The 26,743-nt window shown below is 40.9% G+C and overlaps 1 protein-coding gene across 1 annotated transcript in view; it reads right to left on the bottom strand.

Annotated features, from left to right (window-relative positions):
- Positions 1-26,743, bottom strand: part of LOC140453589 (uncharacterized) — a 106,764-nt gene that overhangs the window by 24,544 nt on the left and 55,477 nt on the right. Inside the window, exon 9 of the mRNA XM_072548397.1 lies at positions 24,056-24,165. Within this exon, the coding sequence (XP_072404498.1) occupies positions 24,056-24,165 (110 nt within the window). The remainder of the gene's footprint in view (positions 1-24,055; positions 24,166-26,743) is intronic.

Raw genomic sequence — 26,743 nt, 5'->3', positions numbered from 1 at the left:
GTAGAGAATACTGACTGAGGGTGCAGCCATCGGCCGAACCACTCTCCTTTCCATATCTGATTTGTACGGATCAGTCATCAATGTGGTCTTTTTTTGTTTGAAGCCTCGTACTTGAAAATATCGAAAGAAGTCCTTGCTAGGCAACCCAAACTTCTGACGCAACTGTTCAAAGGACATCATGACCTCCCCATTGAACAGATCTCCCAAAAAGGATATGCTTCTGGACTCCCAAATTTTAAATCCAGCATCAGTCAAGCCTGACTGAAATCCCAACATTCCCACTATAGGAGTAGAAGGGGAGGTTTTTTGTAAATCACCCTCATTCTGTCGCATCATCTTCCAAGCTTTGATTGTATTTAATACAATTGGGTTTTTACAATGATCCAAAATAACTATCATCTTATCCATAAATAATAGATTGTTGAGGGGGCATTTTGCTCGGGAAGCCTCAATATCCAACAAAATTGATTGTGGGTCACAAGAGACCCAATCAGTTGGTACCTCCTGAAATCCGGAAAATCTACACCTCCCCTTACTTGTGGGAGCTGCAATTTATCTAATTTAATAAGGGGTTGTCTATGATTCCAAATAAAGAGGCCAAGCCAGCCATAAAGCTTACACAACGCCTGTTGTGACAATATCAAAGGAAGCATTCTCATGGGGTATAATAGACGAGGTAGAATATTCATCTTGACCAAAGCTATTCTTCCTAGCCAGGATATCGGGAGGTCTTCCCAGCATTTGGGTCCTGTCTTATTTTCTCTAACAAATGCATATAATTAGCTTTATATACCTGACCAAATACCAGGGTAATAAAAATACCTAAATAGAGAAACCCTCCCAGAGACCACCGAAAGGGGAAGCGGGATCCATCCGCAAAATTGGATATGCTGGTAAGATCTCCCGACTCCCACAGCTACCTGCATTACACCTCTTCCCACCCTATCTCTTGCAAAAATGCCATCCCCAGTTATCGTTTTTACCTATGCTGTAAGATCTCCTAGCGGCATGGCCTCCGATTTCATAAAGTTAATTTTGTAGCCTGAGAACATACCAAATAAGTTAACCACTTGAATTAAGTGGGGTACAGATATTGATGGATCATTTAAGAAAAGGGCATCATCTGCAAAAAGAGTAATTTTATGCTTACCTGATCCTACCTCTGGGTCAGTTCAGATAGCTTCTGCCAGCGGTTCAATCACTAGTGTAAATAGTAGTGGTGAGAGAGGGCATCCTTGAGACAACCTCTCCCAACACTAAAACTATCCAATCTTATGCCGTTGGTAATCACTGCTGCTTTAGGGTCGTTATATAATTTAGCGACCTACTTGGTAAAGACCTCTCCAATGCCAAACCGTTACATAGTATAAAAAAGATATGGTTAAAATCAACTAGGAGAAAGTCCTGAAGAAGGGCTTATGCCCGAAACGTCAATTCTCCTGCTCCTTGGATGCTGCCTGACCTGCTGCGCTTTTCCAGCAACACATTTTTCAGCTCTAAAAAGATATGGCCATTCTACCCGATCGAATGCCTTCTCAGCATCTAGGGAAACAACTAATCCCGGTATCACTTCCTGCTGGCAGACTTGTACCATGTTTAATATTCTTCTAATATTATTAGTAGATCTGCGACCCTTAATAAACCTTGTCGGGTCCTCTTTTATAATAAATGGTATAACCCTCTCCAGTCTTAATGCTAACATTTTTGAGAGAATTTTAAAGTCCACATTCAATAAACATATAGGTCTGTATAAAGTACAGTCATCTGGGGCTTCTCCTTTCTTAAGCATGAAAGAGATATTTGCTTCTTTCAGGGAGGGCGGGAGGCGATCCTGACTATATGAATAATTATACATATCTATGAGTGGTCCGGCCAATTTGTCTATATATTCTTTATAGAACTCAGTCTGAAATCCATCTGGTCCAGGCGCTTTACCGCTCTGGAGCTACTTCACCACCTCCTGGACTTCCTGTGTTGTCAGGGGGGCATTCAAAAGCGACACCTGCTCTGAGGTTAAGCCGAGACGACCAGTTTTTTAAACAAACTCATCTTCCTCACTCTATCCTCGCAGCTCTCTGACTTATACAACTCGAAGAAGAACTTTCTAAAGGCTGCACTGATCTTTTTAGGATCACAAGTCAGCACCTTCACTAATAAACGTAATGGATTGGGAGCCTTCTTCTTTCTAGCAAGGTATGCTAGATACCTGCCCAGCTTATCGCCCTGTTCAAATAATCTCTGCTTCGCAAATAGTATCTCCCTCTTTGCTGTTTGAGTAAGTACGGTATTCAAAGTAGCCCTGAAGACTGTAATCCTCTGTGATTTAGTAACGGATGGCCTGTCAACATACACTGTCTCAGCTGCTTTCAGGCGAGCCTCAAGCAGATGCTGTTGTTCTCCCTTTTGTTTTTTCTGATTCGCAGAATATGAGATAACCATATGCCTTAGCAGTCTCCCACATCACCGATGGGTTACTGGACATTCCTGAATTGATACCCCAGAAAGTTTTAAATTCCTGCAAGAAATATTCAGTGAACTTACTATTCCTCAATAGGAAAGGGTCCGTACGCAAATGTCGAGAACCTATCGTGTCATCACTAGTCTTGACCTCCATATACACTGCTGCGTGGTCGGAAAAGTTATATTCCCTATTTTACAAGACAATATTGAATTCAGAGAGGTCGAGGGGACAAAAAAAACCTATCGATTCTGGTATGACACTTGTGTGGGTTGGAATAAAAAGTAAAATCTCTACCCTCAGGATGAAAACACCTCCATACATCTACCAGTCCTAACTCCCTATTCAGATCAGCCAAATGTCTAGATCTCAGAGATATACCCACACAGCTCCGAGATATCCTGTCCATCTCAGGGTCAATAATACAATTAAAATCTCCTCCTATAATTATGTGATGCACCCCAATAGCCATCAACTTGGAGAGAGCATCTATTACAAATTTAAAAGGATGTGTCGGGGGCAATATACATTCAAAATCCCATACTCCTCTCTATATATTAGGGCTTTAAGTAATATATACCGTCCAGACTCATCTTTTATCTGGTTTAGCATTTGGAAGGGAAGATTCTTCCGGATAAGAATGGCCACACCCCTACTTTTTGAACGGACCAAATCCTCCTTGCTACAGTTTCGAATGCTCCTTATCAAGTAGATGTGTCTCCTGTAAAAGGGCTACGTCAACCCTCTCTTTTTTAAGACTTGATAATATCTTTATCCTTTTAATTGGCGCGTGGCTCCCTTTAATATTCCAGGTGCAACATTTAAACAAATGTCTGGTCATGATCGTTCAAGAAAGTCCGAGAACCCCCAGAAGGAAGAACCCCCCCTCAAAAAGCATTGAGTAGAGACCGTAAACAATTCACATAAATTTAAAAATACAACCTTTAAAACAACTAAATCAAAATAACTAAGAACTACTCTTAAAAAGAAGACATAATTAAAAGGAGACTTTCCCCCTTGTCCACAGGGGCCATTCCTACCTTCCAATAATCCCACCATAATACCTCCCAGCTCAGCCATGTCTTCGGCCCAGACATTACAAAGGAAGATAAACAAATGCTAATGTCCTACAATACAAGAATTAGAAGTGGGCAACCAACCCACCCCTCCATATTATTATCTAGGCACTCTTAACAAAACAGCAATATAAAATAACATGTATAAAATTACAATCCCAGCAAATATTAAAAAAAACTCAGAAACATCCCCCAACAACCAGATAATCCAAGCAAATTATAGATAAGAGTTGATAGAAAGAACCCCCCCTCAAGGAAGGATGGAAAAGAGAAAGGGGAAGAGAGGAGGAGAAAAAAAAGGGGGATAAAATAAAGTCATTGTCCATACAGTTCAAGTCCATCGGTTTTTTTGACAGCATCCAAAAATTCTTTTACTTTTTCTGGTGATCCAAAGTTATACACAGACCCTCCATGACTGAAGTGCAACGTTGCCAGGTATCACATGGAATACTGAATTTTTAAATCCCTCAGATGCTTCTTTACCTCATCAAACGCCTTCCTCATGCGTACCACAACCAGAGGAAATTCCAGGAACAGCATTATTTTGGATCCCTTGTATACCATAGCTTGGGGATCCTTCCCCAAAACTCTGGAGGCCTCCAGCAACATTTGTTTTTCCCTGTAGTGCTGGAGTCATACTAGGACCGGGCAGGGGCACTATCCGACCCGGGCCTGTGTACAGCAACCCAGTCTGCTCGCTCAACCCAAACCCGGCCTAACTCAGATTACAGTTTCAGCAGTTGTGGGAGCCACTGTTCCAAAAACTCAACAAGCTCGCCTTCCTCCTCCCATTTGGGAAGGCTCAGCAACTAAATATTCTTCCAATGACCTCGATTTTCGTCGTTCCAGAGCCCAGACCTGACCCATGGAGGATTCAGCAGCAGTCTCAGAGGCCATGGCCCGTTGCTCCGCCCCTCCAACATGCTGCCCGAGTTTCTCAATCTCTGTCATACTTCTGCAGCTTAACAAACTCAGAGATCAGACTTGCCTCTGCAGGCAAGTCCCCTGGGGCGCCCGCTGATGCATCTATTGCTGCAGGGGGGGGTGTGGTCCCTGCCTGTTGCGAACTCTGTGGTCCTTTATCTTTGGTCATTTAAAAATGTATCAAACTACTAAAGTTTGATGCAGAATGACTGTAGCTGCTGGGAAAACTGAGGTGAGGGTAGGTACCCCACTTTGCCCGGGTCCTGGACAGAGCTCAGCAGATTCAGACCTACTGGGTAGCCGACATCTTGAATCTCCCTGCCATTCTTTTTAACTAGCCATTTCCAGACAAATCAGAATCACTGCCTTTATGACCCCTCCTAAAAAAACAAGGGACAATATCACCTTGTTAAAGGGCAGCATCGTCACACCTCCTCCCTTAAAAAAAGGACTATCAATACACAAAGATGGCTGCATTTTAAAACCCCTTCGTCTTACACTGTTCGTACACTACAATACATGTACATTCCATTGACTATGACCATGCAAACATGCCCTACTACATTCTATTTCAATCTGTTTACTCCTGCCACTGAATGCCACTGTTTCTTACACAACTCTCAACAATGCATCAGCAATCACGTTTTCTCACCCTCCACATGTACAATTTTCAAATAATGAACGCCATCTAGCCAGTCTGGAATTTTTGTCCTTAAATTTCTCCAAAGCTTTTAATGGGTTATGATTGGTATACATGATTGTCTCAGACTCATTACTGGCAACATAAATGTTGAACTGTTGTAACCCCAGCACCAAGCCCAAAGTCTCCTTCTCAACCGTTGAATATTTCTGCTGATGAATGTTCAGTTTCATGGAGAAATATCCGATTGGTCTTTCTATCTTCTCATCATCTTCCTGTGAGACATACACATCACTGTCATCTATAGCCACGTTGAATGGCTTTGCATAATTAAGTGTACTGGAACTTCCTGTTTTTCTTTAAGAATTCAGTAAGTGGAGCAGCCACACTTCTGAAATTCGATATGAATTTCCGTTAAAACCCACTCAATCCCAGGAATAGTAGTACTGCTCTCTTTGTCAATGGTATGAGTAACTCCCAATAATCTTGGTTTTTTACATTCCATTTTTACATTCCATCTGTCCATGTCTGATAACATGGTCCAGGAAGGTGACTTGGGATTTGACAAATTCACTCTTAGCCAGGTTTATTGCCAAACCCGCCTCCCGAAGTTGATTGAATAATTCTGATAAATGTTGTAAACGTTCCTTCCATGTGTGACTAAGTATCACCAGGTCATCAATATAAACTACATAATTGGGTAATCTGGAAATGACATTATTGATTAGTCTTTGAAATGTGGTTGGTGTATTTTTCATACCAAATGGCGTGACATTTAATTGATACAGTCCATTCTGCGTTACAAAAGTTGAAATTGACTTCACTCTTTTGGACAAAAGTACCTGCCAATATCCTGTGAGCAAGTTCAACTTAGAAATGCAAGTTGCTTGTCCCACCTTTACAATATAGTGTTCTCAATGTGGAATCACTCTGTAACTACACTGACATATATTGTGTACCATCTGGTTTTGGCACCAGTGCTATGGGTGAACTCCAGTCACTGTAACTCACTGATTATGTTGTCTTGGAGTATGCATTCAAGCTCCTTTTGTGCCAACTTTAGAGGGTAATGCCTATAAGGATATTGCTTAATCAGAACAGCATTGCCTATATTACATCATGCATAATTAGCTTGTTTTCTTGTGTGAAAGTAATAACCCTTTCAGGTCATTTCCATTTTCCTCTGGAAGGTAACTCAATAATTTATTCAAATTTTTGACAACTTCTTCATTGTCCAATTTAATTTGAGGAATGTCAAATTCAGAATCCTCTGAACTTGGTTCTTCACTCTCCTTTTGCGTTCCTTCCCTGTCAAAATATCTTTTGAGCATATTCACATGACACACTCTGTGAGATTTCTTTCTGTCTGGAGTCTTATCAAATAGGTCACCTCACTCAATCTCCTTTTGATTTGATAAGGTCCACTAACCCTTGCTTTTAAAGGTCGACCTACCGCTGGAAGTAGCACTAACACCCTATCTCTGATAGCGAAATTGCAAGTTTTTGATTTCTTGTCTGTTTCCTGTTTCATTGTATGCTGTGATATTTTAAAATGCTGCCTAGCCAACTCCCTCACTTTATTTAACTATTCCCTAAAATTTGACACATAGTCCAAATATGTGGTCTCTGAATTCTGACTTACCAATTTCTCCTTAATCAATTTTCATGTTCTTCTCACTTCATGCCCAAAAACTAATTCAAATGGGCTGAATTTGGTCAATTCATTTGCTACATTTCTGATGGCAAAATGTACAAACTGAACTCCTTTATCCCAATCATCTGGATAGTCTTGACTACAAGCCCTCAACATGGTTTTTAATGCCTGATGCCACCTTTCTAGCACTCCCTGCAATTCTGAATGGTATGCAATAGATTTGAATTTTTTTATACCGAGGCTGTCCATAACTTTCTTGAATAATTTTGACGTGAAGTTTGACCCTTGATCTTATTGTATCTCTGTGTGTAGTCCATATCTAGTCAATAATTTGAGTATCTCCTCTACAATCCTTTTAGCTGTGATATTGCGTAATGGAATGGCCTCTGGAAATCTGATTCCCACTTTTTGTTTTAGGTAGGGGTCCTATACAATCAGTTAAGACTCTTGTAAAAGGTTCATCAGATGCAGGAATAGGCATTAAAGGAGTGGGTTTTATTACTGCCTGTGGATTTCCAATTACCTGACATGTATGACATGTCTGGCAAAATTCAACTACATCCTTGTGCAGTCCAGGCTGGTAAAAATGTTTTTGTATTTTAGCTTGAGTTTTTCTTACTCTAAATGACCTCCTACTTATAGTTCATGTACTACCCGCAACACCTCCTTTCTATAACCCACTGGCAATACGACTTGATGAACTTTTGCCCATTTCTCATCCACCTGCATGTGTGATGGTCTCCATTTCCTCAATAAGACAACATTTTTAAGATAGTCACATTCAGGGATACATTTGGACTCTTTTATGTGTATGCCTTTTGATACAATTGCTTTAGTTCCTCATCTTTCTGCTGTAACTCAGTCATTTCTCTGAATTAAAGATTTCTACTTTGTCATCTATTTGCTCCTGTTTTGTCTCAACCATTTGATCACCAGGGTCTCTGATAATTCCACTTCAACTTTCTTATCTGTACTCTTTGATCTCTCCTGTTTCAAGTGGTGACTTTGTGACCTCATTATCACAGAGTCAGGAAAAATCCCACAACATATTTCCTATAATACCCCAGTTGCTGGATTATCCACTGACTTTTTAACCATAGTAAGCAGCACTATTCCCTATAAGGCCAGCTATATCATTAGCAAGGACAAATTGTATTCCTGGAGCTGAGAATTTGTCCAGTACTTCTACCATGACGTCTCCACTCTTCACTGGACACTCTAACCTCACTTCATATAATTGAGCATTTCTTGGTTCACCATGAATTCCTGTTACTAGCATGTTTTCTGGCAATAGTCCTCCAGACGTACATATCTCCTCATCTTTCAACATCAAAGATTGAGAGGGCCCTGTATCTCTGAATAATGCAACTTCTTTACCTGCTGCTCCTGGCAAGTAAACTTTACCTTCGCAAGTATATAGTCAAAGAAGATCTGGCACTTTCTCCTTTACCAACTTCCAACCAGGTTGTACATTCTAGTGCAGCTTGTGCAGCCTTTTAGCCTCCCCTGTGCATTCCGTTACCACTCCAACAAAATTCACTGGCTTATCCTGTTTTCCGACATCGGGCTTCCCAGTTCTTCTTCTAACCCACCAACACTGATTTCATAGAACATTACAGCGCAGTAGAAGCTCTTCGGCCTTCAATGTTGCGTCGCCCTGTAAAACCAATCTGAAGGCCATCTAACCTACACTATTCCATTCTCATCCATATGCCTATCCAGTAACCATTTAAATACCCTTAAAGTTGGCGAGTCTACTACTGTTGCAGGCAGTGCATTCCATGCCCCTACTACTCTCTTGAGTAAAGAAACTACCTCTGACATCTGTCCTATATCTATCACCCCTCAATTTGAAGCTATACCCCCTCAGGCTAGCCATCACCATCCTAGGGAAAAGGCTCTCACTGTCCACCTGATCTAACCCTCTAATTATCTTACATGTCTCAATTAAGTCACCTCTCAAACTTCGTCTCTCGAATGAAAGCTGCCTCAAGTCCCTCAGCCTTTCCTCTAAGACCTTCCCTCCATACGAGGCAACAATTACTTTGTTTGATCCTTTCAAACTCAATGTATGTTTGACCAGGGTCCCTCCTTAGATTGGAGGTAAAAACAATGACTGCAGATGCTGGAAACCAGATTCTGGATTAGTGGTGCTGGAAGAGCACAGCAGTTCAGGCAGCATCCAAGGGCTTTTGCCCGAAACGTCGATTTCGCTGCTCCATGGATGCTGCCTGAACTGCTGTGCTCTTCCAGCACCACTAATCCAGAATCCCTCCTTAGATTCCTGAAACATTGTAGGCTTCAGGCACAAGCTCATATGCACTTAAGATGGCTTTCTTCACCTCCTCATACACCCCAGATATCTCCTCTGATAGTGATGCGAGTACTTCAGTAGCTCTACCTGCAAGTTTTGTTTAGATCAACAAAACCCACACAGTCAATGGCCAATGCATTTGTTCAGCCACCTTCTCAAATGAGATGAAAAAGGCTTTTACATCCTTCTTACCAAATTTAGGCAATGCTTGAATATATTTAAACAGATCCTCACCAGGCCTTTGGTGAGGTATGCTCATCCTCACACTCTTCCTCACTAAGCTTACCTTCAGCCTTCATCTCCATCCTTTTCAGCTGACTTTCCTGATGAACGGCTTGTGCCCGAAACGTCGACTTTCCTGTTCCTCAGATGCTGCCTGACCTACTGTGCTTTTCCAGCACCACACTTTTTGACTCTGATCTCTAGCACCTGCAGGCCTCATTTTTTCCCGTCCAAGTGCCAATTTCTGAAGTTCAAACATTTCAAGAAGGTAGCCTAGACCCTAACTTTCCTAGTTATTTTAAGCAGGTATAAAGTAGATACCCCAGGAGTGATGCAGCTAACCCAACCACTCAGTTTTAAACAAAACAGAAGTTATTGATATATGAACAAAAGAAAACTGAATTTAGAATAACATAACTATTTGAAAACCCAATCGACATGAAAACACAACTTAATGATGCTGTTCCAAATACTTGCAACATCTCCATAAATATCCCCTTAGCAAAAAAAGGTAAAATCAAACAAGTTCTTACAGGAGAGATGTCAGAGGGAGAAAAGATCAGCATGGAACTATTTCTTTTGCCAGCAGCTGTTTCTCTAGCTCCCCAGCTGAAACTAAACCCTGAACTGGAAGAACTCCCATTTCATTAAAAAAAACTTAGAAGCTTTCTCAAGTAGATATTTCCAGTTATATTGGAACCTCTGCCGTTTAGAAGACCTTTTGGACAAAACCAAGGACAATACAATCCTGTTAAAAAAGCAGCATCATTACATATTTTATCATGGAATGGCCTCTGGAAATCTAGTCGACACATCCATTATTGTTAACAAATACTGATTCATACTTTTTGTTTTAGGTAGGGGTCTTACGCAATCAATTAAGACTCTTGTAAAAGGTTCCTCAAATACAGGAATCAGTATTAAAGGTGCGTGTTTATGTTACTGCCTGCGGTTTTCAATTACTTGACATGTCTGGCAAAATTCAACTATATCCTTGTGCAGTCCAATATAGTAAAAATATTAGTGTATTTTGACTTGAGTTTTTCTTTCCCCTAAATAACCTCCTATTGGTAGTTCATGTGCTATCTGCAACACTTCCTTTCTATAACCCATTGGTAACACAACCTGATGAATGTCTGCCCATTTCTCATTTGCCTGATTATGTGATGGTCTCCATTTCCTCATGAAGACATCATTTTTAGGACAGTGTCACTCAAGGATACACTCAGATTCTCCTTCCTTGAATGCCTTTTGATACAATTTCTTCAGTTTTTCATCATTGTGTTGTAATTCAGTTAACTTCTCTGATCTAAAGATATCCACGTTGTCCTCCATCTGTTCCTGTCTTGTCGCAACAATTTAATCAAACATGGTCTCTGATAATTCTACTTCAACTTCCTTATCTGTATTCTTTGATTTCCCCTTCTGTTTCAGCTGGTGACTTTGTGACCTCTTTACCACACAGTCAGGAAAACTCCCAGGACATGCTTCCTATAATACCTCAGTTGTCTGATTATCCACCAGCTATTCAACCACAGTAGGCAGCACTCTCACTTATGACACAGCTATAGTGTTAGCAAGGACAAATTGTATTCCTGGAGCTGAGAGTTTCTCCAGTACTCTTACCACCATCTCTCCATCTTTCACTGGACACTCTAACCTCACTCTACATTGTTGAGCATTTCTTATCTCACTTCTTGATTTCATCTGGTCTACTTTATTGCAGTAATAACACCGGAACTTTTTCTTCTCTTTCCTCTTCATGGGTTTCCTTTTAATCCTATTATGTTATCCTTATGATCTTCACCAAGATCTACCTTTCCCTTACCATGTGAGGATTTCTTTTTCCCCAATTTCTAAATCGATATTGGAAACAAACTTTCATCAGCCATTTCAGCTGCTAATCATGCCATTTTAACTCTATGCAGTTCTACATGTGTTCTCACCACTTCAAGAAGTGAAATTTTGAACTCCTCCAAAATAATTGTCGAAGAGCATCATATGTTTGCCCTATTTTTAATGCCCATATCCACCTATCAAAAGTTTCTTTGTTTGATCCTTTCAAACTCAATGTATGATTGACCAGGGTCCCTTCTTAGATTCCTGAAATGTTGTTTGTAGGCTTAAAATAGTTTTCTTCACCTCCTCTTATGCCCCACATACCTCCTCTAATAGTGATACAAATACCTCATGAGCTCTACCTACCAGCTTTGTTTGGATCAACAAAGCCCATCTTCTCAAATGAGATGAAAAAGACTTCCACATTCTTCTCACCAAATTTAAGCAATGCTTGGATATACTTAAAACAGGTCCCCACCAGTCTTTTGGCTACAATGGGTTTGCTCATCCTCACTAAGCTTACCTTCAGCCTTCACCTCCAACCTTTTAAGCCAACTTTCCTATCTAAGTGCCAATTTCGAAAGATCAAACTTTCTCTCTTTCTCCCTTTAATCTTTCTCCTTTACCTTTTGCGCTGCTAAAGCGATTCTGTCCTTTTCTTTTTGCACTGTTTTTAAATGTAATTCAAACTGTTTCATTCCTTTTTCTCTTTCTTTTGCCTCTATCTCAAGCGGCTTCATTTTCAATTGAATTTTAGCCATTTCCAAAGATCTTGATGGTGTTTCCAGCAAACTTATATGCCGAGCAATTGCTATAATTATCTTTCCTTTTCTAATGGATGAAGGTAACTCCAACTCTAGCTAGTCTGCCAATCCCCAGCCGCTTTGCCTTGTCCACCTTTGGTAAAGCTCCCCAAGTCATTCCTTCCACCCTCAGAAAATTCTTAGTGACTGAAAGCGCCATTACTACACCAAGCACTGCTTAAACCAACTGAATTCAAAACCTGGAACAAAAGACACTAACACCTACAACTCGTCGCCTTCAGGTCCAACAACTCTAATCCCAAATTGGAATTATAGAATAAATTGGGTCAAGAGCTTCTAATCTGTTATGGACCAGGGTAGACAACCTCAAACCATTTTAAGAAGGTAGCTCAGACGCTAGCTTTTTTATTTTTTATTAGGCATATGTAACGTGTATATTCCAGGACCGATGCAGCTGGTCAAACCACTTAGCTTTAAATAAAACAGAATTGATTTAAACACTATGGATGAAACATGAACAAAAGAAAACAGAATTTAGAACAACTTAACTTATTTAATATCCCAACCAATTCTATCGCAACTTAACGATGGAACTGTTTCAAACACCAACATCCCATGAACACACCCCTTGGCAAAAGGTAAATTCAAACACAGTTCTTACAGGTAGGAAAGGTTTCAGAGGGAACGTTCAGCCAAGACCTCTGTTAAAGCATGGAACCTCTTTTCACTGTAGCTGCTTCTCTGCTACCAGCAGTTTTCTGACTGCTTGCTAAAACAGATCAAACTAGAAACAAACCTGAACTGGGAGAACTGGCCACTCCCCTGCCATTCTTTTTAAGTAGCCATTTCCAGACATATCAGAACTTCTGCCTTTACGACCCCTCTTGAGAAAAAACAAGGACAACATAACCTTGTTAAAGGGGCAGCATTGTCACACAATGCTTTATAAATAAAATTTGTGTAGGTTAGCATTAGTAGTTACATTACTTTAATTCTATACATTGATTGTGCTTTCCTCCAAAAAGCTCTGTTAAAAAAAATTCCCTACGTGAAAGGTTTTAGCTTCTTCACTTTGGATCAGTTAGAAGTGGTCGCTCAGTAATAGCAGAGTGGAATACAGGAAAACAATGATTAGTTCAACACAATTCTGAATTGGAATATGGATGAAATTGGTGCAGGTCAGTAAACGGTACTCTTTCGAGAAACAACAATAGGTTGTTCTGAAGAACAGCCACTAAACTTGAAATGTTAACTCTACCTTCTTTCCATAAATGCTGCCAAACCTACTGAGTGTCTCCAGCAATTGGTGTATTTGTTGTTGCAGGTTGATCTGCTAGTGAGACTCCTACTTATAGGGAAAGATGGAAAATCCAAGAGACCTTACTGTGCTCTATTACTGGGAATAATACTTTGTGATGCCAGATAAAGCAGCCAATTGAAAATTTCTTAAGCCACAGCAATTGACAAGGCAGCCAGGCAAGTTATTAAATGGATTGATGGCAAAGTAGACAAGTCAGCAATGCAGGATAAATACAGGAGCTTCTAGAAGATTCTAAAAGCTCATGTAATCCAGGGTAACTTGGCAAGATGGATCCAAGTTGCCTTCGTAATTGGAGGCGAAGGCTGGTAGTAGAAGGCTGCTTGTGTGACAAGAGCACAATGTGCAGTAGCATACCAGAGGGATCTGGTTTTTCTTTATTGTTTATGATATTCATATTTATTGTTTATGATATCGTAGAATCCCTGCAGTGTGGAAACAGGCCATTTGGCCCAACAAGTCCACACCAACACTCCAAAGAGTATCCCACCAGACCCATTCCCCTATTACTTTACATTTCCTCTAACTAATGCAGTTAACCTACACATCCCTGAACATTATGGGCAATTTAGTATGGTCAATTCACCTAACCTGCACATCCTTGGATGAAAAAAAATCATTTAAAAGAATTCACCTAACCTGCACATCTTTGGACTGTGGGAGGAAACCAGAGCAATTCCACGCAGACACAGGGAGAATGTGCAAAGTCCACACAGACAGTCGCCCTCGGCTGAAATCAAACCTGGGTCCCCGTCACTGTGAGGCAGCAGTGCTAACCACAGAACCACCTTACCACCCTATAGGTGAGAATTATATAGAAGAGAAGCTGGGAGGGATGATAAATAAACTTGTGGATGGCACAAAAATTGGCCAGGTGGTTGGTCGTGAGGAGGAAGATGTTCGGTTATAGGAGGATATAAATGGTTTAGTCAGATGGGCAAATCAATAACAGATGGAATTTAACATGATAAATGTGAGGTAACGCACTTCAACAAAAGAAACAGGGCAGGGGAATATTCATGAATTGCAAGACAGTAGGAAGCTCAGAGAAACAGAAGGTTCTTGGGTTGCTTGTTCATAGATCCCTGAAGGTGGTTGAAATAACTCCACAAAGGCTAGTATCTCATCACAAATCATCCTTTATTTATACATAGAGAGTCCTTGACATTGATCCAAGTCCCTCAGAGTCAGCTCTCAGGGTGAACAGGTTGTCTGACACTCCTGTTTTTATGTCAGCCAGGTCTCTCTTATAGCAGCTGTAAAGTTGGTCCAATCAGAGAACTCACATTCTATGAGGACCACCTGACTGATCTTGTTACAATCTCCTCCCTCACTATGTCCAAGGACATGGACCTTTTTTTTTGTAGCTCCTCCTGGGGCATTTTAGCACCAGGTCAGGTTCCTTCAACTCTGCCTCTGATATGGGCGGTGCGGAATGCACAGTAGCTCGCCTCTTGCACCTGGAGCATCTCCGAATAAATTAATTCTCTTCTTCATGCTGCAATGGCATTGAGGCGGCAACATTCACCATGTCCATTTCAGATTCCGAAATATTTTCAACACCTGACAGGGAGAAACCAGGGGTTTCGGAATAGTCAGAAAGGCTGTCAAGGAGCTGTTTTGCTCCCACGCCAATTGCGGGTTTGCAGCTTTCATACAGCCCATCTACCCAAATTTTATATGTCACTGAAAATGACCTGACATCAATCATTAAAAAAACCAGAAGTAGTGTAAAAGCTCAGCAGGTCTGGCTGCGTCTGTGAAGATAAATAAAAGTTAATATTTTGGGTCCGGTGTCCCTTACTCAGAAGTGATGGTAGCTCAGAAGATGTCTGCTTATATGCAGAAGATAGGTTGGGGGGAGAGATAAGGAGTAAATGGTAGGTGGGAATAGAGCCCAAAGAGAGAGAAGAACAGTTGAACAAAGGAACCGATAATAATCGGCAGTAAGGGTGAATAGCTGTTAATGGAGACTGTTAGTGGCTGACAATATGTCGTGTATAATGGCAGACTATGTGATAACAAGGCCTGGTGCATAGAGTTGTGAGTTAGAACATAGAGTCATAGACTCATAGAGATGTACAGCACAGAAACAGACTCTTTCGTTCAACTTGTCCATGCCGACCAGATATCCTAAACTAATCTAGTGCCATTGCCACATTGTGAGCAGTGAGTGTGGTAGACTAGATTGTGAGAAGTACAGACAAAGTGCTGCTTCACCTGAAAGGTATGTGTGGGCAGGTGTTACACCTTCGGCAGTTGCAAGGGAAAGTATCGTGCGGTTTGAAGGAGGAGGATATTGGAAGTGAAGGAAGAGTGAACCGGGGAGTTCTGGAGGGAATGGTCACTGCAGAAGGCGGACAATGGAGGGGAGAGGAATATGTGTCTGATGGTGGCATTTTGCTAGAGGTGGAGAAATGGTGGCTGATGATCTTCTGGAAACAAAGAATTCAATTGTGAAAACAATTCTGATAAAGGACTGCAGGAAATCATTAAGGCAATCACAGTCAAGGACGCTCTATTCATGATTACTGAATCTTGGGACCGCATCAAGCCATCAACAATTGCAGACTGTTGGTACAATAGCTTGTGAATTGGGAGCCGCGCCAGTGAAGCGGACACCCATCAGAACAAAGCATAACCACTGACATCACCGAAAACTGCAGACAGCTGGGTTTAGGAGATGTTGCAGAGACAGAGATTGATGATTGGGTGAACTGTGACAACGAAATTGGAACAGAGACGCTCACCGATGGTCAAACTGTCAACGTAGTCACAGAGGAACAGCAGGAATGTACAAATGGTGTGAATAGCAAGGAAAATCTGATACCGGCACCACCTCCAGTCCCATTATTGAAGCTATTGACAGTTTGCGACTTTTCATGGAGTGGTACGAAGCACAAGATGAAGTTGATGCCGTTAAATTGATGTATCTTCGTCAAAGGTTACTGTTCGCAAAAGAAAGATGACGGCACTTCCTCAAGTAACAGTGGCTGGATAATTTCTTCAGAAATAATAACCAAACTCCACCTCAATGAACTCTTTTTATTGTACAGTTACAGAAAAAGTGATCTGAGTTGTAAAATGTCATGAACTTTCAAGCGATATGCAGGGTTTGTACAGATTTTAGTGATCAAATGAAATAAAACTCTGTTAGCATGCTTTTTAACGCAATTATGCACAGTGCAGCTTCCTTTGTTTAACACCAAATCAAGTTACCAAATAATCAGTTATCTGAATGAAAACCTGCCTGCCTAAGGACTTTGAATAATCAAGGTTTCCCTGTATTAGGATCCCTACGAATGGCCTCCTCTAATGGTTCAATCACTAACATAAAATGCAGTGGTGAAAGGGGACAGCCCTACCGGTTGTCCCTAAAAATGTTAAAATTATTTGATTGTACCTCATTGGTGATGACCGTAGCAAGAGGGCCACTGTGGAGAACTGTTACCCATCTTATAAAGATTTCGCCCAAACCAAACTGCTCCAGAGTATAGAAAAGGTACTGCCACTCAACTCAGTCAAATGCCTTCTATGCAACCAGAGAAATCACCAATCCCTGTACTGAATGTTGTTGACACGCTTAAATTACATTAAGCAGCCTCCTAACATTACTGGAGGATCTGCGGCCCTTTATGAATCCTGTCTGATCCTCTTTAACAATAGTGGGTAACACAGTCTCCAGTCTTAATGTGAGAGTCTTAAGAAAGGATTTTAAAGTCCACATTTAAGAGTGAAATGGGCCTGTATGAAGCACAGTCCTCCGGGACCTTCCCTTTTTTAAAGTATAAGTGAAATATACTCAGAAATGGCGGGAGAAAATCATGGCTGTAAGAGTCATTAAACATATTGAGCATCGGGCCTGACAGTATACCTATAGAATTTGCTAGGAAGTCCATCAGGACCACTCTGCAGCTGCCTCACAACTTCCTGCACCTCTTGTTCTGATAAAGGAGCATTGAAAAAGGACTCTTGTTCGGGGATCACACCCAGGAGCTCCAGATCCTTTAAAAAAATTATGTTTTGGCCTGCCCCTCCCTCACAACCCTCACATTGATATAACTTAGAGTAAAATCTCTGGAATGCCACATTAATCTTTTTGGAGTTATATATTAAGTTCCCACACCCTTCCCTAATCGCCTTAGTAGCTTGTGGGGCACTCCTTTTCCGGATGAGATATGCTAAGCATTTGCCTGGCCTGTCACCATGCTCATATAAACTTTGCTTTGCAAAGGTAAGCTCCTTTGCCGTATGCGTGAGCATGAATTCAGTGCAGACCGCAGCGCAGTAATCCTCTGTAGTTTGACCAACGAGGGCATGTCAAGATAAGCCTTCTCGGCTGCCTTCAACTGCGCTTCGAGAAGACGTTGCTGTTCACCCTTCTGTGGCTTCCTACTGACAGAGTAGGAAATAATTAACCCTCTGGCATAAGCTGGGCAGTTTCCCAAAGAACAGATGGACTACTAACCAAGCCTGAGTCAATGTCTAGGAACACCTGAAATTCCCTAGAGAAATACTCCGCAAACTTATTATTCTTGAAGATAAAGGGATCCATTTGCCAATGCCTTGAACCCCCTGTAATGTCCATAATCTTAACCAAAAGGACACTGGAGTGTGGTCAGAGATGGCAATATTACCATTCACACAAGATGCCACCAAGTCCAGGCTTTCCACAGGGGTCAGAAAAAGAAATCAATCCTGGTATGACATCTGTGCAGATTGGAAAAAACATAAAATCCCTGCCTGTAGGGTGGAGACACCTCCAGATGTCCAGCGACCCTAACTCCACACACAGATCCACCAGTCGTTTAGTTTGTACAAAGGATATCGAGGGGCCTTTGGGCAACCTGTCTACAGTGGGATTCATGAGACAGTTGAAATCTCCCCCTATAATGATCTGCCAGGACTCAAGACTGATCTGTTTAGAAACGTATCTACCAAAAATTTGAGGGGATGAGCTGGAGGGCAATAAACATTTAAAACACCATATTCTTCTCCATTTATCAAAGCTTTAAAAATTACAAACCTCCCGTGGGTGTCTTTAACACACTCTAGTGACTTAAGTGGGAGATTCCGCCTAACTAATATATCCACTCCCCTACTTCTGGTATTAAATGATTAAAAGTAATCCCGATCAAAGTCATTCTGCTGTAGTTTCAAATGCTCCCTTATCATCCAAGTACGTCTCCTATAACAAAGCAATATTCACCTTCTCCTTTCTAAGACTCAAAAGTACCTTCTTCCTCTTAATTGGTGAGTGACTTCCCTTGATATTCCAGTACACCATTTAATCACAATAACCTTCTGCAGTAACATTCAAATTCCAGAGAGGAGGAATTTGAACCACAAATCACTGTGCCTTAGTGTCACATGATCCAAAAAAATAAATAAACTAAAATCACTACATTTAACAAACCAACAAAACCATCAAAGATTAAAAACAGCAAAAATGAAAAAAACAAACCAACATATAAAGCACCAATGGCACTGAATAGGGGAACTCGCCCCCTGCCCAAAGGGGCAACTACCCATCCCAAACTGCCCATAAGTAGGCATCTAGCCATCCTAACCATTTTCCCTCCTCCTAGCTACAGCTGCACCGCAAACACAAGCAGAAAAGAAAGCAAATGCACCATAGAATGGCAATATGAATAAAGAAAAGAAAAAAAAATTAAAGAAAAATAAAGGGGTCAATACCTCATGCATCCTTTGGTATAACAACTTAGAAATTGAAAGTACACATCTCAACCACCGCCAAACATTGTTTAAACTAAATTATTACCAATAGAAGAAAAAGGAAAAGGAAGCTCCAACCGGACTTCTTCTGTTTTTTTTTAAGAAACATCAAAGACATACCCAAACAACACTGCTATTTGTACATACTATTGTTCAGATTAGGTTAATTTGTCCAAAAAGTCTCTTGCCTTCTCCAATGTGTCAAAGAGATGTACGGATCCATCTAAGGTGATCCAAAGCACCGCCGGATACCTCATAAAGTACTAAAATACAAGATCCCTCAGTCTTCTCTTGACACCGTCATAAGATTTTCTTTTCTAGATCACTGCCGCGAAGAAGTCCTGGAAGAACACGATCTAGTAAAGTCAGTACTATTTGAGGCCATAAGAAACCCTGGTCAATATGCTTGTAACCATAACTTCACCTGGAGAAATCTCTTCTGATTTCTCAAGGATTTCCCTTTTGCCAGTACGTAATATGCTAATACATCTTTCAGCTCAGGCTCAATAGCTTCTTATTTTATAATTATTCAAGATGGACTGCTCAGTATTGGAAAATATGCCTTTGTTTTCTTCAATTTTCTTTTCAATTTATTTTCTTTAGCAATCCCCATTTGCTAGTGGCGCTTAGCCAGCAAATTAGCAGCCCGCGATATCTAAAATAAGAGCTCAATTTTCACATGTATCTAAGTTAAATTAATGAGTGCTACTATGCTATTCACTTTTGCAAAATTCTTTTACAGGATATGGCTATCACTGCCACAGTGCACTTGCAGTGAAGACAGCAAATATTTAAAGCGGTGGATAAGGTGCTAATCATGCAGCTGCTTTGTACTGATGTGCCAAACTTATTGAGTGCAATTAATCATGTAAGTAGAAAGTATTTTATCACACTCCTGACTTCTACCTTGTAAATCATGAAAGGCTTTGGAGAGTCAAGAGGTGTTACTTGCCACAGAATTTCTAAATCTGACTTACTTTTAGAGTCACAGTTTTTAACTGACCCAAATCAGTTTCTAGTCAAGATTAGAGGAGTGCTGGCAATGCACAGCAGGTCAGGCAGCATCTGAGGAGCCTCCTTGGATGCTGCCTGACCTGCTGTGCATTTCCAGCATCACTCTAATCTTGACTCTAATCTTCAGCATCTGCAGTCCTCAGTTTCGCCAAATCAGTTTCTAATCAATGGATGTTGATGGTGGGAAATAGTAATACCATTACACATTAAGGACAAAGTTTAGTTTTCTCTGGTGTTTGTTTAGTGCACATGAGACTTGTTACTTATCAATGTGAACCCGAAAGTTGTCCAGGTCTTGTTGCATACACAGGTATGATTGCTTCAGTACATGTGGAGTCACAAATGGTATTAAACACTGCAATGATCAACAAACATCCCATTTGGAGCTTTCAAAGGTTGTTTGGGGTAGACTGTTTGCAGGTAAAGGGAAAACTAGCAAGTAGGAGGATTTCAAGAGTTCAGAGGTATTATGTTCCCACTGGAGTGAAGGGTAAGGCTGGTGAGAGTAGAGAACAGTGGATAAATAAAGATAATAGAATCCCTACAGTGTGAAAGCAGGCCATTCAGCCCATCAAGTTCACTCTGACCATCCAAAGAGCATTCCATCCAGGCGCACCCCATCTACCTTATCCCTATATTTCCCATGACTAATCCATCTACCTCACACATCCATGGATACTATGGGCAATTTATTATGGCCAATCCACCTTACCTGCACATATTTTGACAGCAGCAGGAAACTGGAGCAAAGCAGACAGTCATGAGGAGAACGTGCAAGCTCCATGTTGACCAAGGGTAGAATCAAACCAAAGTCCCTGGCACTGTGAGGCAGCAGTGCTAACCACTGAGCCACCATGCCACCCATATTAAGGCTCTGGTCAAGACTAAGAAAGAGACATATGTTAGATAAAGACAAATAGGACCAAGTGAATCTCTTGAAAAGTATAAGGATTGAAGGGGCATTCCTAAGAGGGAAATCAAGAGAGCAAACAGGGAATATAAGATAGCTGTGACAGATTAAATTAAGGATAATCCAAAGAGATTCTACAAGTACATTAAGAGGACAAATGCAACTAGGGAGAGAATAGGGTCCCTTAAAGATCAATAAGGTTGTCTATGTGTTAAACCTCAGAAGGTGGGAGAGATAACTAAACAAATATTGTGCATTGGTTTTGATTGTGAGGAAAGATGTGGTGGCTCAGGGAAATAAATATTAATGTCTTGAAACATTACAGTAGAGCAAGTCTTAGAAAACACAAAGATAAATAAATCTCCAGCACCTGATCTAATACATCCCAGGACATTGTGGGAAGTTACAGAATAAATTGCAGAACCCCCAGCAGAGATATTTGGATACGCTACTACTACTGGTGAGGTGTCGGAGGACTGGAGGGTGGCTAATGTTATGCCTTATTCAAGAAAGGCTGTATGGAGAAGCCTGACATCATTGGTGGGTAAATTGTTGGAGTGGATTCTCAAAGAAAGGATTTGCATGCATTTGGAGGGACAAGGAATGATTAGGAATGAGCAACATGGCTTTGTGCATAGGAAAATGTGCCTCATAAACTTTATTGAATTTTTTGAAGATGTAACCAAAAAGATTGATGAGTGATAGAAGTTGTCCATGTGGACTTTACTAAAGCCTTTGACAAGGTTCCATATGATAGACTAATTAGAAAAGTTAGATCACATAGCATTCAGGGAATGTTTACAAATTGGAAAAAATAATGGCTTGATAGCAGACAGAGGGTGATGGTGGGGCATTGTTTTTCAGCCTGGAGGCTTGTGACCAATGGAGTGCCACAAGGATCAGTGCTGGGCCCTCTACCTTTTGTCATTTACATAAATGATTTGGAATGTGAGCATAAGAGGTACAGTTAGTAAGTTTGCAGATGACACCAAATTTGGAGGTGTAGTGGACAGCGAAGAGGGTTACCTCAGATTACAACAGGATCTGAACCAGATGGGCCAGTGGGTTGAGAAGTGGCAGATGGAGTTTAATTCAGATAAATGCGAGATGCTGCATTTTGGGAAAGCTAATCTTAGCAGGACTTATACACTTAATGGTAAGGTCTTAGGGAGTGTTGCTGAACAAAGAAACCTTGGAGTGCAGGTTCATAGCTCCTTGAAAGTGGAGTCGCAAGTAGATAAGATAGTGAAGAAGGCGTTTGGTATGCTTTCTTTTATTGGTCAGAGTATTGAGTACAGGAGTTGGGAGGTCATGTTGCGGCTGTACAGGACATTGGTTGGGCCACTGTTGGAATATTGTGTGCAATTCTGGTCTCCTTCCTATCGGAAAGATGTTGTGAAACTTGAAAGGGTTCAGAAAAGATTTACAAGGATACTGCCTGGGTTGGAGGATTTGAGCTATAGGGAGAAGCTGAACAGGCTGGGGCTGTTTTCCCTGGAGCATTGGAGGCTGAGGGGTGACCTTATAGAGGTTTATAAAATTATGAGGGGCATGGATCGGGTAAATACGCAGAGCCTTTTCCCTGGGGTTGGGGAATCCAGAACTAGAGGGCATAGGTTTAAACCTATGGGGCAACTTTTTCACGCAAAGGGTGGTACGTGTATGGAATGAGCTGCCAGAGGAAGTGGTGGAGGCTGGTACAATTGCAATATTTAAGAGGCAGTTGGATGGGTTTATGAATAGGAAGGGTTTGGAGGGATATAGGCCGGGTCCTGGCAGGTGGGACTAGATTGGGTTGGGATATCTGGTCGGCATGGACGAGTTGGACCGAAGGGTCTGTTTCCATGCTGTACATCTCTATGACTCTAAAAAGATAGTCTTTGGTCATAGAAGGAAATGCACTACATCTTGCTAAAAGATGTGAACTGGTGTTTCAGAATGGACAAGACTGCTTACTAACTTTGCTTGCAAACACACATTTTTATGCTTAATGTGTGAATCTTGTAAAGGCAGACTTCTACCTGAGATGGTTAATAGTTCATCAGAATTAACCATCCTTTTAATATCATTCTCCCAACTTGGGTTATAAATGTAATTGACTTCAGCTTTACAATTAAAACCCCAGATCTTACATGATAGAGGGAAGATCATTGATGAGCTGCTGAGGGTGTCTGGGCCTAGAATGATGCCCGAGGAACTCTCGCGGCAACGTACACAGGTTGAGATGATTAGCATCAAACAAATGTAACCAGCTTCCTTTGTGCTTGATATTACTCAAACTACTGTAGATTTTTTCTCTGATTTCCCATTGACTTAAAGGTTTCTCAGACTCTATGGCACAAAATGTGGTAAAATGTTGCCTTAGTGTCAAGAGCAGTCATTCTACCTCACCAGCAGCAAGTACTTTAATAAACATATGTACACACGCAGCAATCTTGAACCTATCCTTTTCTCCATGGATTTGATTTTCCTGGTGTCCTCTTTCAAAAGCTGGATATGAGAAGCTATTGACTACCTACAGGAGCATTGTTATTTTCCATCCTGGGTCATTAATATGGTCTGTGGATATTCTTGGCAAAAACATCTGCACTGACCAAACATTCTGTTTTAAACATGGATAGTGTTGAGTACAATTCTTTGAACTACAAATTTCCAAGATCATGGCCTTATGGATGCTGATGGCCTTGAGGTCTTGATTGTTCTCTAAAGATTCTGGAGGTGGGAAAGTAGTATGTAGAATAAACTACAGTTTCAATTTATCTGACAGTCATCAGTTAACTTGACATTTTGGCTGCCAGAATTTCTGCACACCCTCTCGCCACCTTCAAGAAGGCACTGAATGAATGGACTAGGAAATCCACTGCCAAAGTGCTTGCTGGTGTGCAATGAGCTTGCAAATAATACAAGGCTACTACAAGTGCTGCACCAGATCCACATGCTCCCAGTGAAGGCCCAATAACTCAGGGAAGAGGGCAGAGATCCAATGAATTAAGTATTCAGACTATTTGTTTGATCTTTGTACCTAGGCAACTGATCTTCTTCAGGAATCAAGAACACAAACTCTTTGGTACCAGTTACATCACTAGCACATATGTAACTTCTAATTTGATGGGTAAATGCAGTTATTTTAGTGAATTTTTCCATAGATAAATTATATGTTGTTGCAATAGGTTATATGAATCTTACCACAGTAGGCATTTTAATGATCATTTCCATGAGACATGAGAATCCAGAGTTGTCTTCCACTGTGGCACTAGCTCCAAGCTTCAACAACATTATGGCTGTCCTACTATAACCTTGACCAGCAAGAAATAAATCTTAAATCAGTAATTTGCAAACAAATGATCGTCTCGTAAGAATCAATTTACAATTTACAGTGTGTTCCATATACATGCATAACAATAACAATTTACACACCATTTCAAAACTGGAATATGTTCCCAGTTTGGATTCCTGTAAATAATTACAGGCCTGTTTGAAAGCTGTTAATTAGAGGCTTGTAGGATGCAGATGTAAAATCTAAACAAAATTTTGTTGGTTAATTCATGAAGGAAATCAATTTATAATTTTGTTTCAATAATGAGCAGGGATCAAGCCAAAACATGTTGACCATGTTTATGAAATTTGGCATTTCTAAATCAAAGAGAAGGATTGCCAAATTTATCTATCTCTTTTTCTATTTCCCTCAACTAATCCCTCATTCTTTCACATCCCATTCACAAAATAGGGACAGATTTTTGTGGAGCTGGGAAAACTACTCAGCTTTTAAAACTGTAATGCAGAATTTAGATGAGGAAACCTCATCCCATGTATGACAGATCCCATTTTTACTGGTGAGGAAGGGGAACGGTTGTAAATCAGTCAGGTGACAAGCCCAAGGTCAACAGGTCTATTTGAATTCAAACAATGAGTTCAAACAGATCCTATTTTGACTGGTCCAAGGGCATTGAGAGTCGGTTGGAGCAACAGTTGGCACTGAAAGCAGAAGGAGCGAGAAATGACTGGTTTTGAAGGCTGAGGATTAGAGAACTTAATAAAAATGGGACTACATACTGGAGAAACGAGATTGACTGACCAATCCATCTTCGTTTACATCCACCCTGTGGCTACCTTTTCTCTGCTTACATTTTGGGAGGTCTGAGTCTGGCACTTGGTGGTGAAATTACCACTTGAATCTGTGGTTTTGTACATTTCAGTATACAAAGTGCAAACATTTACACCCGTAATGGTATATAATTTTTGCTGTTCCTGCATCGATGTGCATGTGGTCTGGAATGGTAGTAAATATTTTTCTTAATACTGTTAATACTTAACACGTACCATTAGTAAAAAGCACATTCACTGAGTGAGATAACAGCTGAATGAATATATCTGAGAATTTAGTGCCAAGTAGGAATTCATGGATGGAGAAAAAGAAGTACTTTAAACGGTGAGTGACAGGGAGCTGTGATTGCAAGTGAGGCAGGTAAGGGGACTAAGACAGTAGCAGCATAGAAGCCTCAGCTTTTGTAATTGCCCATTAGATTTGAGGATTTCTCAGTTTGTTTAGATGCAAGTGAGGACTGTAGGATAGTTAAACAATTGGCCATGGCACCATGATACAGCAAGAGTCTAGATTAGAGTGGTGCTGGAAAAGCAGAGAGGGTCAGGCAGCATCAGAGGAGCAGGAAAATCGACATTTCGGGCGAAAGCCCACCATGATAGAGCAAACCATTCAACTGGGGGAACTAAGAAGGATGTGGTCGTACTAAGGGACAGCATAACAAGAGGGATTGACACTGTTCTCTGCAACAAAGAGTGTGACAGAGATGGCTTTATTGTTTTTCTGAAGCCAGGGTTAACATATCTGCTTTGGGCTGGAGAAGAATTTACACTAAACAACTGTCAGTAAGGAGCACATTCAGTGCGACATTCATCTCAGTGAGACAGCAGTTGAGTGAGTATATCTGTGAATTTGGTGCAAAATTGGAATTCATGCTAAGTGCAAAACAGGTACTTTAAGTAAGTTTTACTGCATAAAGCAATGTGCACTGAATGAGGAGTTATATGAAAGATGGGAAGGAGGTAATCTTTTCTTTGACTACTTTTTTTCAGCCTCCAGCATTTGATTTCCAATTTTGTGCAACAGAAGGAGCAGTTAAGTATTAACTAGTATTGTTAGAAACTGTAAATGTTATCATTATTAGAAATACTGCATTGTTTCATCAGTATTGTAACGTTTACTGGCAGCGCTAATACATTGTGGAGACATAGGTTGTGTTAATTAATTAGTAATTACTAATTCACCAACACATATAGGCAAGACTGTTGATGTATTGTGATTGAAGACTGTGGGAGTTCCTGGGTACCAGTGAAATACAGAGTAAACACATCTACAATAAGGGCTTACAGCAACAGGAACTTAAGCACAGAATTATTGAGCTGGAGGCCAAGCTACAGTCATTGCAGCACATCAAGAAGGCATAAACTTGCCTGGTTACTTTGTTGTAGTTCTGTTCGCCGAGCTGGGAAGTTGTGTTGCAGATGTTTCGTCCCCTGTCTAGGTGACATCCTCAGTGCTTGGGAGCCTCCTGTAAAGCGCTTCTGTGATGTTTCCTCCGGCATTTATAGTGGTTTGTCTCTGCCGCTTCCGGTTGTCAGTTCCAGCTGTCTGCTGCAGTGGCCGGTATATTGGGTCCAGGTCGATGTGTTTGTTGATAGAATCTGTGGATGAGTGCCATGCCTCTAGGAATTCCCTGGCTGTTCTCTGTTTGGTTTGTCCTATAATAGTAGCGTTGTCCCAGTCGAACTCATGTTGCTTGTCATCTGCGTGTCTGGCTACTAAGGATAGCTGGTCATGTTGTTTCGTGGCTCATCCAAAGTTTCTTCTTGTGC

This window comes from Chiloscyllium punctatum, chromosome 27, assembly GCF_047496795.1.
Source record: "Chiloscyllium punctatum isolate Juve2018m chromosome 27, sChiPun1.3, whole genome shotgun sequence".
In the NCBI taxonomy this organism is placed as follows: Eukaryota; Metazoa; Chordata; class Chondrichthyes; order Orectolobiformes; family Hemiscylliidae; genus Chiloscyllium; species Chiloscyllium punctatum.
The sequence above is the reverse complement of the archived record's forward strand: the minus strand, read 5'-3'. Positions and strand labels throughout refer to the sequence as shown.